The following is a 15740-nucleotide window of genomic DNA, read 5'->3' on the forward strand; positions in this document are numbered from 1 at the left end:
GCAGCACGGTGGCTCAGTCATTAGCACTGCTGCCTCATAGCGCCAGGGACCCGGCTTTGATTCCAGCCTCAAGCAACTCTCTGTGTGGAGTTAGCACATTCTCCTCCCTTGACTGTGTGGGTTTCCTCCGGGTGCTCCGGTTTCCTCCCACAATCCAAAGTTGTGCAGCTCAGATGAACTGGCCATGGTAAATTGCCTTTAGTGTTAGGTGCATTCGTTAGGGGTAAATAGGGGAATGGATCAGAGTGGCTTACTCTTCGGAGGGTCGTTGTGGACTTGTTAGGCTGAAGGGCCTGTTTCTACACTGTAGGGAATCTAATCTAATCATGTTTAACTAACTTTCTGGAATATTTTCAGGAGGGAATGGAAAGGCTCAATGAAGGTAACATTATGGATGTGATAAACTTGGATTTCCAGGATGTATTTAATACTATAGAATACAATATACCTGTGAGGAAAATTTTAGGTTAAGGTATAAAGGAGAATGTAGCAACATGAATACAAAATTTGCTGAGTGATAGAAAACCGAGAGTAATACTCAATGTATAGTGTTTGGGCTGGAGGAAGCTTTGTACTGGAGTTCCCAGGGGTCGGTTTTGGGACCTTGCTTTTCCTGATATTTATGGATCTTGATCTGCAGGGTACAATTTTAAAGTCTGCATATGATACAAAGTAGAATAGTAAACCATGAGGAGGAGAATGTTGAATTCCAAGAAGACATGAACAATTTGGTGGAAGGAGCAGATGAGGTTCAATGCAGAGAAGAACATTAAAAAAACAAGATAAAATGGGGGGTACAATTGTAAAGGGGATGGAGGAGCAGAGGGACTTAGGTATATATGTGCATAGACCTTTGAAAATGGCAGGACAGATGGAGAGAACAGTTAATAAAGCATACTGTGTCCTCAGCTTTATTAATGAGTGCATGGAATACAATACCAAGGAGGTGATATTGACCTTGCATAAGACACCTGTTTGACCCCAGCTGGACTACTGTGTACAGAAATCAAAGAAATTAAGACTGCTCTCCTTGGACAGAAGAAGGCTGAGAGGAGATTTGGTAGAGATTTTCAAAATTATGCACAGGCTCCTGTAAATGGATAAGGAGAAGTTGCTCCCATTCGTAAAAGGAACAAGAACAAGAAGACAGATTTTTTTTCTTTATTGTCTTGTGGGATGTGGGTGTCACTGACTTGACCAGCATTTATTGTCTGTCCTAGTTGCCCTTAGAAAGTGGAAGTGAGCTGTCTTCTTGAACTGTTGTAGTCCATGTGCTGGAGGTAGATCAACAATGCCACTGGGGAGGGAACTCCAGGATTCTGGCCCAACAATCCTGAAGTGACATGCAAAAGAGGCCAGGATGATGAGAGATAAATTCTTTTCATGCAGCAAATAGTTAGGCTATGGAATGCACTGATGGAAATGTAGTGAAGGCAGGTTCAACAGAGCCATTCAAGAAGGCACTGGATGATTATTTGAATAGAAATAGTGTGCATAGGTATGAGGAAAAGCAGGAGATTGGCCCAAGATAATGATGTTCTTTGAAGAACCAGTACAGGGACAATGAGCCATACAGTCTCCTTCTGCATCGTATCAATTCTGTTCTTGTGTGACTAGTCTCCTTAGATAGTGTGACATGCTCATTTTGTTGAAGTATATTCAGCGTGTTTGCTGCAATAAGCTGTTGACACCTGCTGCAAGTATGATATTGACTTAACACAGTGCTGTACACAGCAGCAGGACCGTCCCCTTGACTAATCATGGTTGGCCAACATGACCAACTGCTTGGCTTTCCATCTGTACTAAAACGCAAGGAAAGACAGAACTGTTCTGAGCGTGCAGATTTTCAATAGCACCAATGCACAAAAAGTAAGGCAGAGATGTTGTGAGCATCCAAGTCAACGCAAAGCAAATGAGTTCTAAGAAAACAAACTAAACGCTCTGAGATGCAACCTGTTCTAATGTTTGAGATGAGTATATCACAGAATATAAAGCAGCCTAGCAGCAGAATTACACTGAAAGCTGTCAGTGAGCTCCAAATTGTAGTAATGAACTACTGAAATGTATTATAAGTAAGTCCAAGATACGCCATGATGATGTGGTGAGGTTGGCTTTTCCAAAACTATCTCCCTGGATGGAGGGTGCAGGCAGTCACTGCCCATGCAGTGTACCCTGGGATGTTGGAGGATGCTGTCCTAGATGGATACCCGAGAAGATGCCGGTGACCTGCAACTACTATTATGAAGATGTGGTTGTACCTTTAAGAGAGTGAAGGACTTGGCAAGTACACCGAGTGCTGGAAAATTTACAAAATAACACTTTATTCAGAACAAACAGCACTTGCTGAGTTTCTGTGAGACAAAAACACAAATTTGAATTCAGCCATCAGTTTAAATTATACCTTGAAAAATATGAAACTCCAATCCAATTTGAATTGAGTATATTGACAATCTTAAGAGTCAATGACACAATCCAATGCTTTGCGGGTACAAGACTGGGGAAACTTTAATGGTTGAGAGGAGAACTGCCAAGCCCAGCGTGCAAACAGACTAATTGAAAAATAGCTCTCTTAAAAGTATCTTTTCGATCGGTAACCTGTGATGCAGAAATTCCTAAGAAAAAGAAGACACAGGAAGATCTGAATAGAAGAATGAAAACTGTCTGGTTTTGAGAGAAGAGGATGGTTTTGTAAATCTTGATTGGAAGTTTTATTGGACTAGTATTATAGAAGGGAAGGTAATAGATAGATAGGTTAGAGTAAGGAATGGTAAATAGTTGTTAGTTAATTATTCTCTGTTATACTTTAAGAAATAAAGTTGTTAATTTTTACTTTAAGTAGTTGTTGGCCACTTGAATTTTTACAGATTACTGCACGGGATAAATCTTTGCTGTGTTGCTGGTTTTAAATTAAGCACTTGGGTTTACCCTGTGTCGCAACACTACCAAGTAATCATTTTGACTTTTATGTCAGAAATTGGTGCTGTCTAGTTTCTGTTCACTGCCTGGGAAAAGTAGCTAACTGTTTATAACTGAGGCAAAGAATTAATTAATTGGAAATGAGACCCTTGCCACTTACTAGTGAGATTTTCACCTAGGCTATGAAACCTTATGTGGAAAATAAGACCTTTTTTTGTTGATGTCCAGAATCTCATTTTTTCATTCTTTCCAAGTTTCCCAACTGTCTTATGATTCATCATTCAAGGCCTGGAAGAATTCTGTCCCATATGTTAACATGGACTAATCAATAGAATCTTTTTACTGATACAGTACATAGTCAAATGCAGATGTAGGAAAGCATATGGAGATTAACTTAATAATGCAAAGATGAAATCTTCCAATTATAATTTACAACACAACTAGTACAAGGGTGGATAATGTACAGTTACTCCAATAGCATTTGCACTGGTGCATTAAAATGCTGATCCATAAGGTGTAGCAATATAACAGCTCTGTTTCCTATCCAACAGAATTCCAATTTGAGTCGTGCTTTAGGGGTGCCAACTAACAAAAAGTAATGTCTTAGGCTCTTTCACTCGTACCTGTGGATTAATAACAAGGTATCATTGGTAAAATCCAGTAAGCCGTTTGGTGCTTATTTAATAATAAAAGGGAGGAGAGGTGGGAGCTGTCAGTGTGTCATTCAGAACAATGCCAACAGTGTGGTTTCAATTCCCATCTTGGCTGAAGTCGACTTAGGACATGTTTCCTCTTAATGTGGTGTGGTGTCCCACATTTATTGAACTAACTGTGTCTCTTTATCAAAGATACTCTATAGTTCCTTGTGAGCTATGGCTAATTACTTCTCCATCTACATGGGAGGGGAGAGAACTTTCTATTTTATCATACAAGTTGCTTAGTTTTTATTTGCAGGTGTTGTTTAGAACTAGTTTTCCCAAGTGTTGGCCTTGATTGCATTGTATGCTTCAGGGAAAAAAAGAAGTTGGTTATTGGACCTCAAATAAGCCCCAGGCTCAATGTTTGCATTTGCAAAGGTCCTAAAGCCACCTTCAGGCATGGCTAAGATACAGTTAGTTTTTGTTGTTCTTCACCCAGCATCACGGCAAGTTTGGTTTTTGGCTGAAAATGGGCGAAGTATTTTTCCTGCATGCCATTTTGGAATTTCAGTAGGATGCTTTGCCATTGTATTGGGTAAACAGGCACTATTTTAATTTAATATTTAACCCAAGGTTGTGATACATACTGCAGAATTCATCATCCCGCTGTTTAGAACTACAAAATCTAATTGCTGTTAAATAGATTGATGTTTGAATTTTTATACTTCTAATTTGTTCTTGATTTTTAATCTGCTCCTGAAGTGTGAGATCACTGCTTTTGAATGCTATTTCTTGGCTTGTGTCATATGACTGCCTTCATTTCTGAATGTGAATTATTATGTTCCCCAAGAGTTTCCTAAGGTTCTGACTCCGAAGCATGACTCAGATATTTGACAGTGACAATTACTGTGGACTTTAAAAGTAATTCCATCAAGGTGGAATAATTTTCCTTTACTGGGATAATAATGTGCATGATTTATATTTGATTTAATATTATTTATTTTAAAGTTTGTATTTTGAATTAGTGGCTTGTGGTTTAGGTCTGTGTCTATGAAGGAATGGAATGTTTAAGTTATTAATATTGCTGTAGCCATAGTGATTTCTTTTAAAATGCAGCATAAAAGACTTCCTGGTTTTATTTTCATTGTATGAATTTTATGACCAGACTAAACATTTGTGCATTAGATTACAGTTAGAAGGGTCCAGAAATTGTAGGTTATTTTTGGGTGAAGCACCTAAAGCTTGGACAGTTTTGCTTTACTTGGCTGAAGTTGGATGTGTAAAACAGTCATCCCAGGGAGATAGTTTAGAACTATAAAGAAGCAGGGTTCCTTGGTGTAAGGAGTTTAGTTTGAAGATTCCAGAGCATAAATATTTGGTTAAAACCCTAAAGGGATTATCTGAAGCTGAGAAAGTCTAAGCTCAGTTGCATAAAGAACACAAGGAAGAGGTGGTTAGATTCTCAAGACCACACTATTGAAGCACATTTAAATAAAGCTTTGTGGGTGTGATAAAGAAGGAAATTCTCTCTAGAGTGTGTACTGTAAAAAATACTATTGGGATTTAGAGGTGTAACCAAATGCACAAATGTTTAGTCCGGTCAAAATCTTCAAACTTCTACCATGTGTTACTGTTTGGTTTATTCTATTTTATTATTCATTTATTTTGCAAAATAAATTTCTATTTTATTGTTAAATCCAAATCTGTAGCACTGTGTTTTTGTATTTCAGTGAAATAACATCTTATTAAAACTAAAAAAACAAATAAATTATGACTAATCAAGCCTGATTTCATTCTTGAATCTGACTTGTCCAGTAATAACATCCTGGGATCATAACAATACGCATAAACTTCATCAGCCATTTAGGATCGTCAATTGATTCCTCCAACCAAACACAAATTATGACTCTAACACTACTTTGAACCATGTACAGTTAAAAATGACTCCAAGTTTGATCTGGCGGAAGTACTCAGAATTTATCTGGTCAAGCCACCTGACAAAGGAGCGGTGCTCTGAAAGCTTGTGATCTCAAATAGACCTGCTGGTGTCATGTGACTTTTGGCCTTGTCCATCCCAGTCTAATACCAGTACCTCCACATCATGAATTTACCTGGTAACAGGTTTCTGGAGCAAAAATATTTTTTCCTGGTGCAGTCACTGATTCTGGCAAACAGCAACATAATTGATTTGGGGTTGATTTGTATTAAAGCTCATCTCTTTGCTTTCTAAATAAACTACTAAGCTAATTTTTAAAAAGACAACACTGCTCTTCGACTGAAACAGCTGGAGTCTTGCTCATAACTTGGCGGGGTTCCAGCAAAGTGATCGGCTTTCTGGGATGGTTAACAAAGAAATATCCCATGTGGTAAATCCGCTGAGCATGATTTCCAACTCGGCTCTTGCCATGTGACACAGTGGCTGTATTTCTGACCAAAGAATCTCCAAAAATACAGGTTTGGTTTCAACTGGATTATTGTGTCCAGTTCTAGGCATCATACTTTAAAGCACAATGCAGAAAAGATTCACCAGGGTTGAAGAACTTCAGTTATGTAGGAAAATTAACGAAGTTTGGAAAATTTTCCTTGGCAAAGAAAAAGTTGAGTGGAGATTTCAAAGAGGCATTCAAAATCATGAGGGATTGGATATTGTAAGTAAGAGAAATTGTCCCCATTGGTGGAAAGATTGAGAAATAGAGAACACAAAATTAAACTAATTGGCAACAGAAGCAATAGCGACTTGCAGAAAAATTTTGTCACGCAGTGAGTAGCTCGGATCTGAATGCACTGCCACAAAGTATGGTAGATGAAGGGTCAATTAAGGTTTTCCAAAGACGGTTTGATCATTATCTGAAAAGAAAAAAAATGCAGACAATGGGGCAATGGTAAGGGCGTGGTACTTGGTGAATTACTCCTTCATGGAGCCAGCACAGGCACAACGGGCAATAAAATCTCCTCTTCTGGTGACAAGTCAGTGACTAACACCTTGTATTACAAAAAATGCTCACAACCTTTCAATTGTCATCCCTGTGTTTGAAAAATTAACTGGATGGACATTCAACTACTTTGAGTGGGTGTCCACAATGACTAAGAACGTTGAGTCCATGAAAGGGCCTACATAGTCGATGTGTAACTGAGTCCAGGCTGTTCCCAGCAATGTGGGAGAGCTGCTAGTGGTCATTTTGTCCTTACAGACACTCTAGACACTGTCCCACCAGTGTGGCTATGTTGACATCCAATCCCAGCCACAGACAAAACTTCTCGCCAACATCTTCATTTTGGAAATCCCTGAATGACCCTGATGGAGTTTAGCTAGTAGCTGGTGGCAACCTTTGCTTGGACAATGACTCTTGCTCCCCATAATAACATGCTGACTTTTCTATGATCTGGTCCTGCCAGATCCAGAAAGGTTTCAATTCTGGTTGTAATGGCCCTTTTGTTACCCCCATCACCACTGGCTGTTTCAGTTTTGCCAGGATAGCATCTTTTAGAGTCCACAGTCTGATATTGTCAGCGGTGACTGGAAGGGTGTCTGGAAAGTTTAAAACCAGAATGAACTCTTGCAGTGGCAGCATCACTGGTGGTGTATCCACCAGAAGGAGGCAGCTCGAGGCATTAGCATTTGCCACTTGGCCCCCTAGACAGGATAGAGGCACATTGCCTCTATTCCTGATGAAGGGCTTTTGCCAGAAACGTCGATTTTCCTGCTCCTTGGATGCTGCCTGACTCTCTGTGCTTTTCCAGCACCACTCTAATCTAGACTCCTAGATGGTGTTCCAGCTTGTAATTATACACATTAGAATAAGAGCCCACTGCAGAACTTGACCTGAAGCTATGGGGTGGCATGGCCCTGTCCTCTTTAAGTAGCCTTATCAGGGCTTTGTAGACCATTACTATTACACACACCAAAGATGATGGGCAAACTATCCTTCTTTATCTGGGCATATCTTTGAACATCATCAGCCAAAGTCCAGGAAGCACATGCTATTGGGCGTTTCTATTTTTTTTGTTTCTTTAATTCATTCTTGTGGAATGTGGGCATCATTGGCTGGCCAACATTTGTTGCCTGTCAATAGTTGCAATTGACAAGGTGGTGGTGAGCTGCCTTCTTGAACCAATGCAATGTGTTTGACCCGTAATGGTGAATTTCTGCAGTGAATCTTGTACTATATACTGATGCTAATGAGTGTCAATGAAGAATAAAGTGGATGTAGTACCAATCAATCATGTTGCTTTGTTCTGGATGGTGTCAAGCTTCATGAGTGTTGTTGGAGCTTTATGCATTCCAGGCAAATGGGGAGTATTCTATCACACTCCTGACTTGTGCCTTGTAGATGGTGAACAGGCTTTGGGGACTCAGGAGGTGAGTTACTGAATGCAGTATTCCTAGCCTTTGTAGTATCCAGTGTCTCCAACCATTTTTTGATATCCTGTGGAGTGAATCAAATCAGCTGAAGACTGGTTTCTGTAATGCTGGGACAACAGGAGGAGGCCAAGATGGATCATTAATCACCCCTGACAATGATAGCTGTTTCTTTACTTCCCTAAAAGCTACATCATGGCTATAAGACAATTCGCTGACCCTTTTTCAATAGCAAATGTAAGGGTGCCAGGATGGAGGCTATGTTATGTATGCATTTTCTGTAATAATTCACCAAGCCAAGGAAACGCCCAAGTTTCATTATGGACATGGGTACTGGGGAGCCTTTGATTGCCTTCACTTTATCTTCCATTGGGTATTACCCTGTCTTTTTGACTCTGTAGCCCAAGTAGGTCACTCGGGGTGCTTGGAACACACATTTTTCCCTCCTCAGGTGTGCCCCCACCTTGGAGTAATGTTTAAGCATTTAATCCAAGTTTTCTGAATGCTCTTTATTGGTTTTCCTGGTTATTAGCACATCATCCAGATAAATGACGAACTGGGGTAGATCTTATAAAATGTTCTCCATTATCTATTGGAAAATGGCACAGCTGATAATACCCCAAAAGGCATTGCAGATGTTGGTACAAACCCTCATGGGTATAAATTGTAGCATACCTCTGGTAATCCTCATCAAATTCCAAATGAAGGCAAGCATGGCTCATGTCCAGCTTTGTGAAGGACAGACTCCCCCACCCCACCACTACCTTTGCATATTAATCCTTTATGCAAGGAGTTAGGCATTTATCCAGCAACAAGAAGCAGTTTACTGCTTGTTTGAAATCCCCACAAAGGTGAACCAATCTGTTGGACTTTACAATCGGTACAACTGGTGCTGCCCATTCTCAAACTGCACTGGTTTGACGATACCTTCGCTTTCCAGCCACTTGATTTAAACCTGTACCTTTGCCTGTAAGGCAAATGGCTTTGGGTGGGCATAGCAGAATTGTGGAATTACTTCTTGGTGAATATGTAAGAGGTGACCTTGGCTCCTTTGATAGTCCCAAAACTTCCCTGAAAATCCTCTGAGTATTTAATTAGGACTTCATTCAGGCAGCCATTTTCTAATCGAAATAATTTGAGTCAATCAAGTTGAATCTTTCTCAACCAATTTTGCCCCATCAAGCATGGGACCGAGCCTTTTACCACCATCAGTGGTAACTGAAACAGCTGCTTCTCATAACAGACTGGAACTAAGTTGTACCCTTCATCTATAAGTGTGTGTGTATGTGAGACTATGTTCCACTTGGCTTGCAGGTACACAAATCTTTCAGTTCTGAAGCCCAACATTTTGCCCTGAATTGAACTTAAAACTATCAAAAACTGCTTTCAGCATCAATTAAATCAGCACAGGATTTATTACTATATTTGTTCAAACTTACAATATTCATCTGTACATATAAAACAAGTATAAGTCTTATTAATATCCATTGAGTATAAGCATATAAGGCTGATGAAACAGTGTAGTAAGTAAAGTATAGTGTTAATAATGCTTAATAAAACTAATTTAAGTAACAAAAAGCAAATATAATTTTTATGTTCTTATTAACAGTATAAACTTCAATTAGAGTTATTCTGTATTGCAATTTATTCTGAAAGTAAGTAAACCTCTTCCACACCAATTTAAATTAGGTCCCATTCCAGTTTTTGTTATGAGATGCCCTGCAGATTTTTCATTTACAAACACATGTTAGGCTGTAAACAAACCTGATGGGTTTTTTTCTTCTGCTTGATCCGGTCTCTTGCTTTTTGCTCGTCCATCCATTCCTTCTGGAATTTATTCTCCAGTAGGTCAAACATGGGGGTTGAGGGCCTGGGGGGAAGCATTACAAGTCAATAAGCACCTTGATTGACTATTAGGATGTTCAAATATGTATTCCCTGATGATGAAAAAAATAAAACAGAAACTGGCTTCTTATATGAAAAACATAATAGGTTAGATTTTGTAACCATTATCTAAGAATGGGAAAATCTTGCAAAAATCTATGAGCAATTTTCATAGGTCAGTTAATAAAGAAGACGTCTCCACATGTGAGACGAACAGAACAAGAGGCCATAAATATAAGATAGTCACTAATAAATTTCATAAGTATGCAAGAATAATTTATTTACTGTAGAATGTGGAACTTAAAATTACAGGGAGCAGCTGTGGTGAATATCATTTACGAATTCAAGAGGAAGCTGGATAAGCACATAAGAGAGAAAAGTACAAGGATATATTGATGAGATTAGATGAAGAGGATTGAACAGCGGCTCCTGTGGTGCATAAACATTGGCATAGACTTGTTGGGCTAAATGACCTCTTTTGGTTCTGTAGATATTTTGTAACCTTATGGTTTTTGCGATTTTACATAAGGTAGTTATATTTTAGCCTCATAAGTACAGTCATTTCACTTCAAAATAATTATTGCATGATGTGTTCCCAGTGTTAAAATGCAAATGTTTACTTATCTCCTCAGCTCTTCCAGTTGTGTTTATCAGAAAGCTGTGCTTTATTACTTAAGATGGGCGGCACGGTGGCACAGTGGTTAGCACTGCTGCCTCACAGCGCCTGTAGACCCGGGTTCAATTCCCGACTCAGGCGACTGACTGTGTGGAGTTTGCACGTTCTCCCCGTGTCTGCGTGGGTTTCCTCCGGGTGCTCCGGTTTCCTCCCACAGTCCAAAGATGTGCGGGTCAGGTGAATTGGCCATGCTAAATTGCCCGTAGTGTTAGGTAAGGGGTAAATGTAGGGGTATGGGTGGGTTGCGCTTCGGCGGGTCGGTGTGGACTTGTTGGGCCGAAGGGCCTGTTTCCACACTGTAAGTCTAATCTAATGTGCAGAAAAGTGTGACCATTATTCCAAGTTTAAATTTCTTTTCTCAGGTGAAACAAACTAATAGTCTTTGGATTACTCTTTACCCAAATTAAACGAAAACTATTGCTGATTTGAAATTATTTTAGGATAAATATTGAAAAACGAGACCAGGCAAGGGTTTTGGATAATATGATTGACAAGAAAGAGTCTTTCAGTGCCATTGGCCCCTAAATTTCTGAGATTGGCGATTGCCTTTGAATCACCTCCTGTAACCTATCACAAAAGTTACACAGCATTTTAATTTTATTTTTGTACACATTTATATTAGATGGCAGGGTGTCTGGAAGCTGGTGGTGGAGAATAATTTTACCTTTGATTTCAGATATTTTGTGGAAGTAACTACTTTTGTGATAAATAACTTGTTTTCTCCACCCAATTTGTTTTGCATTACGTCAGTCATGCAAGAAAATTAAGCTGTACAATGCATATTTATTGAGGAATAAAATCAAATTTATTACTGGGAAATATACTGTGCTATGTATTTTGTTGAGAATAATATATTAGCAATTAGGAGTCATTATTTTCATCAAGAATTCTGTGGTGAGAAACAGTTAATGTTTCAGGTAAATGGTGACAGTTCTGATGAATGTTGATTCACATGAAAAGATGAGTGGGATCATAACATGAAAGTGAATGGTCATCATTAATATTAATTCTGTCTTTCTCCACAGCTGCTGCCTGACATACTGAGTATTTCCAGCATTTCTAGTTTGTATCTCAGATGTTCAGGATTAATGGTATTTTGAATCTCACCAAGAGGCCTGGATGATGAAAAAACTACTTTTGTATAACATGAAAAATTTATAACTACCAACTGAACTCAGGAGTAAGATTATACAGTGAAACTACTCCAGGATAATTCTTATTCCTTTAAAATAATGCAAACTGATGTTACATAGAATTGCCATCAAGATGATATCAGGCTGTGTGCTGAGCATGGTTATGTGTGCATGGGTCTGGATGTATGATACAGTGTTGAAGCACCCTATTCTAAATGTAGCTTGCTGGCAGGAGGAGGAACAATTGTAGCATAATCATCACACATGGATTGAGTGGTAATCTGCACTCAGTTAGCAGAAACATCCAAGTATATATCATGTTGGTGCTTGAAAATTAAGCTTCACTTCCAATATTGAAACACTTTGTTTAGTGATGGTCAAAAATTCCAGATATTTTTCTGTATTTCTCAAAAAAATGTAAATTCTGAATTAAAACCTTTTTTATAAAATGACAGACAGAATCAGACCAAACAGAAAATTGGTGATTGTATCTGACTAAACATTTAAGCTAATTGATGGTTTGTGGATTGAAAATGTTTTTTTGGTTCTGTATAATTCTTTAATTCCACGATTCTATTCACTGGAAAAGATTTTCAGAAAACCTTTTTTATAGATGTATATTAGAAAAACATATGCGCATATTTTGAAAAATGCAGGGGGCTTGAAGAATTAATGTGCTGTTCTTATCTGAGATGTGAAAAGTTACTGTTATTGCAGTAGCAATGTTCAGATTCAAAACATTAGCAGTGCTCACCTTTTGTACTTGCATGGAAAAACTCAAAATCTGTCTATGGTCCATTCGAACTGATTCACAGCAGGAAGTGTGCAATGCTATCACGCTGTTCCTTTGGGGCCAGGTACACAATGCAGGTTTCCACCTCATGCTTCTATTCAGCTAATTGTTCCCTTCTGGCCCAGTCTGTCTGTACTAACAAGGACAGTAGCAGGATGGTAATTGAAGTACTTAGCAATACACACATGAACAGGATACTGTGACTAATTACGGAGGTGTGGGAGGGCCTTTGGCTATTTAATTATTTGTGGTTTATGGGAAAATCTTAAAATGGAGAAGGTTAAAAATATTCATTTTGGTTGTGCAATGATATATTCCTCAGTTGTATTTTGAAAATGATCTTGCACACAATATTGAAGTAGTTATGTTGTGGCACAAGTGCTGTGGATCGGTTGCTATCAAACACTTGTGTCAATCCTTTCAGTCCTAAGATATTTCTGATTTTCAGATGTCCGGTACAAGAGACTACTCTTGTTATATTAGCAGCAGGAATAATACTAAAGATGGGTGTTGAAAGATAGATAAAGTTAGCAGTGACGTTAACAAATGTCCCTATCCAATGTGTTTAGGCTTACGTGTTTCTACATAGTTTTGTAGTGTAGTATTGAGAGTTTGCTGTGTTGTATAGGGTGCTGTCTTTTGATGAGACTCTTATCCAAGGCCTTCTCAGGTGAATGTAAAAGGTTTTACAGCACTATTCAAGGAGGGGTTCTCCTAGTGTGCTGACCAACAGGTGTGATGGTGATAGGTGGATGCAGGTCGGGGGCTACGGTAATTGGCCAGTGGGAAGGGTGGGAGTGGATAGGTGCATAGGAAAATGGACAGATAAGAACAGATCCAGGAGGTGAGGAAGAAGTATGGGGCTAGACATGGGATAAGGCTGGAGAAGGAGGGACTTTGAAGCTGGTGAAGTCGATGTTGAGGCCGTTGGGCTGTAAGCGTCCCAGACAAAAGATAAGGTGTTGATCCTCCAGTTTCCATTTGAAAACTGGGGCAATTAAAATGGATGATAACTTTAATTTCCACTCCCTGAACAACATGTCCATACTTGGCCTCCTCCACTGTCAGAATGAGGCCAACCCATTCTAATCTGTCCATCTTCCTATGCACCTATCCGCTAAGCTATTTTTGTCTCTGGTTCACTATGGCCTTTAGGGAAGGAAACTGTTATCCTGTGAATGGATTAAAAACGACTTTTATCTTAATCAGAAAATACCATGAAATATCACAATAGCACTTACATCATGGAGGTTGAGTGTTTATGGAGCATTTAACAATAATAAACACTGAGAATTCTCCACATACATGAAAACAAGTTAGAACATAGAACATAGAATGTAGAAAAATACAGCACAGAACAGGGCCTTTGGCCCATGATGTTGTGCCGAGGTTTAATCCTAATGTAAAATATAGTAACAACCTACGCACCCCTCAACTCAGTACTATCCATGTGCATATCTATAAGGAGGAAAAGCTGCAACTTGAAGAGAAAAGGGTAAGAAATACAGACTCTAGGATAGAAATATGAAACCACAATCAACGAAGAAGCTTTTCAAGATGTATTTGAAAACAGGAATGGAGATGCCATGGGATAAGGAACTGTATAGGGAATTCCAGATATCGGGGCTCTAAAATGCAAAAATGCAGCCACTAATGATAGAGTAGAAGGAAGAGAATTGAAGAGAGAAGAGTAGCATATAAGGAATATGCTAGGAAGAAATCACTGATCCAGTGAGGCTTTGAAATGGTTTCAAAGCAAGGAGAGGAATTTTGGAATTTCCATGTGTTTTGGGCCAGGCCAGACCCCCCCAAAACATTTCAAGAAGGTAGCCCATACCTTAACTTTACTAATTGGTGTAAAGTGGGTATTCCAGGAGAGAATCAGCTGGTCAAGCCACTTAATTTTCAACAAAACAAATTTATTTACAAGATTGCTGAATAAACACAAACAGAAAACAGAATACCAAATAACTTAACCACTCTGAAAACACAAATGATCATCCCAACTTAAATGATGCTGTTCCAAATACTTGTAACAATCCCCATAAACACCCCTTGGCACGAAAGGTAAAATCAAACACAAGTTCTTACAGGATTGAAGGCAGAGTGAGAGAGTATCAGCCTGATTCTGCTTCTTTGGGTCCAGCAGCCTTTCTTCACACAACTGCTAAAAAAAACTGGCCACACCCCTTTCATTGTTTTTTTTCTAATCTGTTAGCTATTATCAAATTGGCCCTAAAACCCTTTAACCCCCAGACTTTTCGTAGTCTGTGTTATTAACGACCTGTCTGAAAAAAAAGCCAAGGACTGCATAAGCTTGTTAAAGAAACAACTTTGTCACACCTTTCCTCTTAAAAAGAAAGAACCATCAATATCTAAAGATGGCTTCATTTTAAAACCTCTTAAACCTAAATTGATAGTACGTGAAAACATCCACATACATTACATTGACTATAAACATGCAAACATGCACAACTACATTCTGTTTCAGTCTGTTGTATTCCTGTCACCAAATGCCTCCATTTCTCATTTGAGTTTCGACAATGTTTTGGTAATCACATTTTTTTGTCCAGCCGCATGCATAATTTTCAAATTGAATGGCTGTAACAACAAGCTCCATCTAAACAGCCTGATATTTTTGTCCTTAAATTTCTCTACAAACTTCAATGGGTTATGATCAGTGTATATGATTGTTTCAGACATGTTACTGGTAACGTAAACACTGAAATGTTGTAATGCCAACACCAAGCTCAAAGTCTCATTCTTAACCGTTGAATATTTCTGCTGTTGAATGTTCAACTTCCTGGAGAGCATCGACACCCACATCTCTTGCATTGACAGCCACCTTGAATGGCTTTGCGTAATTAGGTGTGGCTAATGCTGGGACAGTGGGTTAACACAGCTTTCAGGCTGTCAAATGCCTTCTGACAGTCCACTGTCCACTGAAACCTCTTGCCTTTCTTTAGCAATTGAGCGAGTGGAGCAGCCACACTGCTAAAATTTAGTACAAATTTTCGATGAAATCCACTCAATCCCAGGAACCGTGGTACTGTTCTTTTTGACAATGGTATGGGAAATTCCCCAATTACCTTTGTTTTTGCATCCTGTGGGGTCATTTGTTCATGTCCAATAACATGGCCCAGGAAGGTGACTTGGGCTTTGGCAAATTCACTTTTAGTCAGGTTAATCGCCAAGTCTGCCTTTTGAAGTCGATTAAAAAAGTCTGATAAATGTTGGAAATGTTCAGTCCCTGTGTGACTAAAGATCATGAAGTCATCATCATATATGACTCAGTTGGGTAACCTGGCAATGACCTTATTGGTTAGTCTCTGAAATGCGG

At 39.0% G+C, this 15740-nt stretch overlaps 1 protein-coding gene across 1 annotated transcript in view; it reads right to left on the reverse strand.

Moving 5' to 3' along the window:
- The window catches only part of cfap77 (cilia and flagella associated protein 77), a 90163-nt gene that overhangs the window by 36083 nt on the left and 38340 nt on the right, over positions 1-15740 (reverse strand). Inside the window, exon 4 of the mRNA XM_060841223.1 lies at positions 9679-9784. Within this exon, the coding sequence (XP_060697206.1) occupies positions 9679-9784 (106 nt within the window). The remainder of the gene's footprint in view (positions 1-9678; positions 9785-15740) is intronic.

This window comes from Hemiscyllium ocellatum, chromosome 21, assembly GCF_020745735.1.
Source record: "Hemiscyllium ocellatum isolate sHemOce1 chromosome 21, sHemOce1.pat.X.cur, whole genome shotgun sequence".
Lineage (NCBI taxonomy): Eukaryota > Metazoa > Chordata > Chondrichthyes > Orectolobiformes > Hemiscylliidae > Hemiscyllium > Hemiscyllium ocellatum.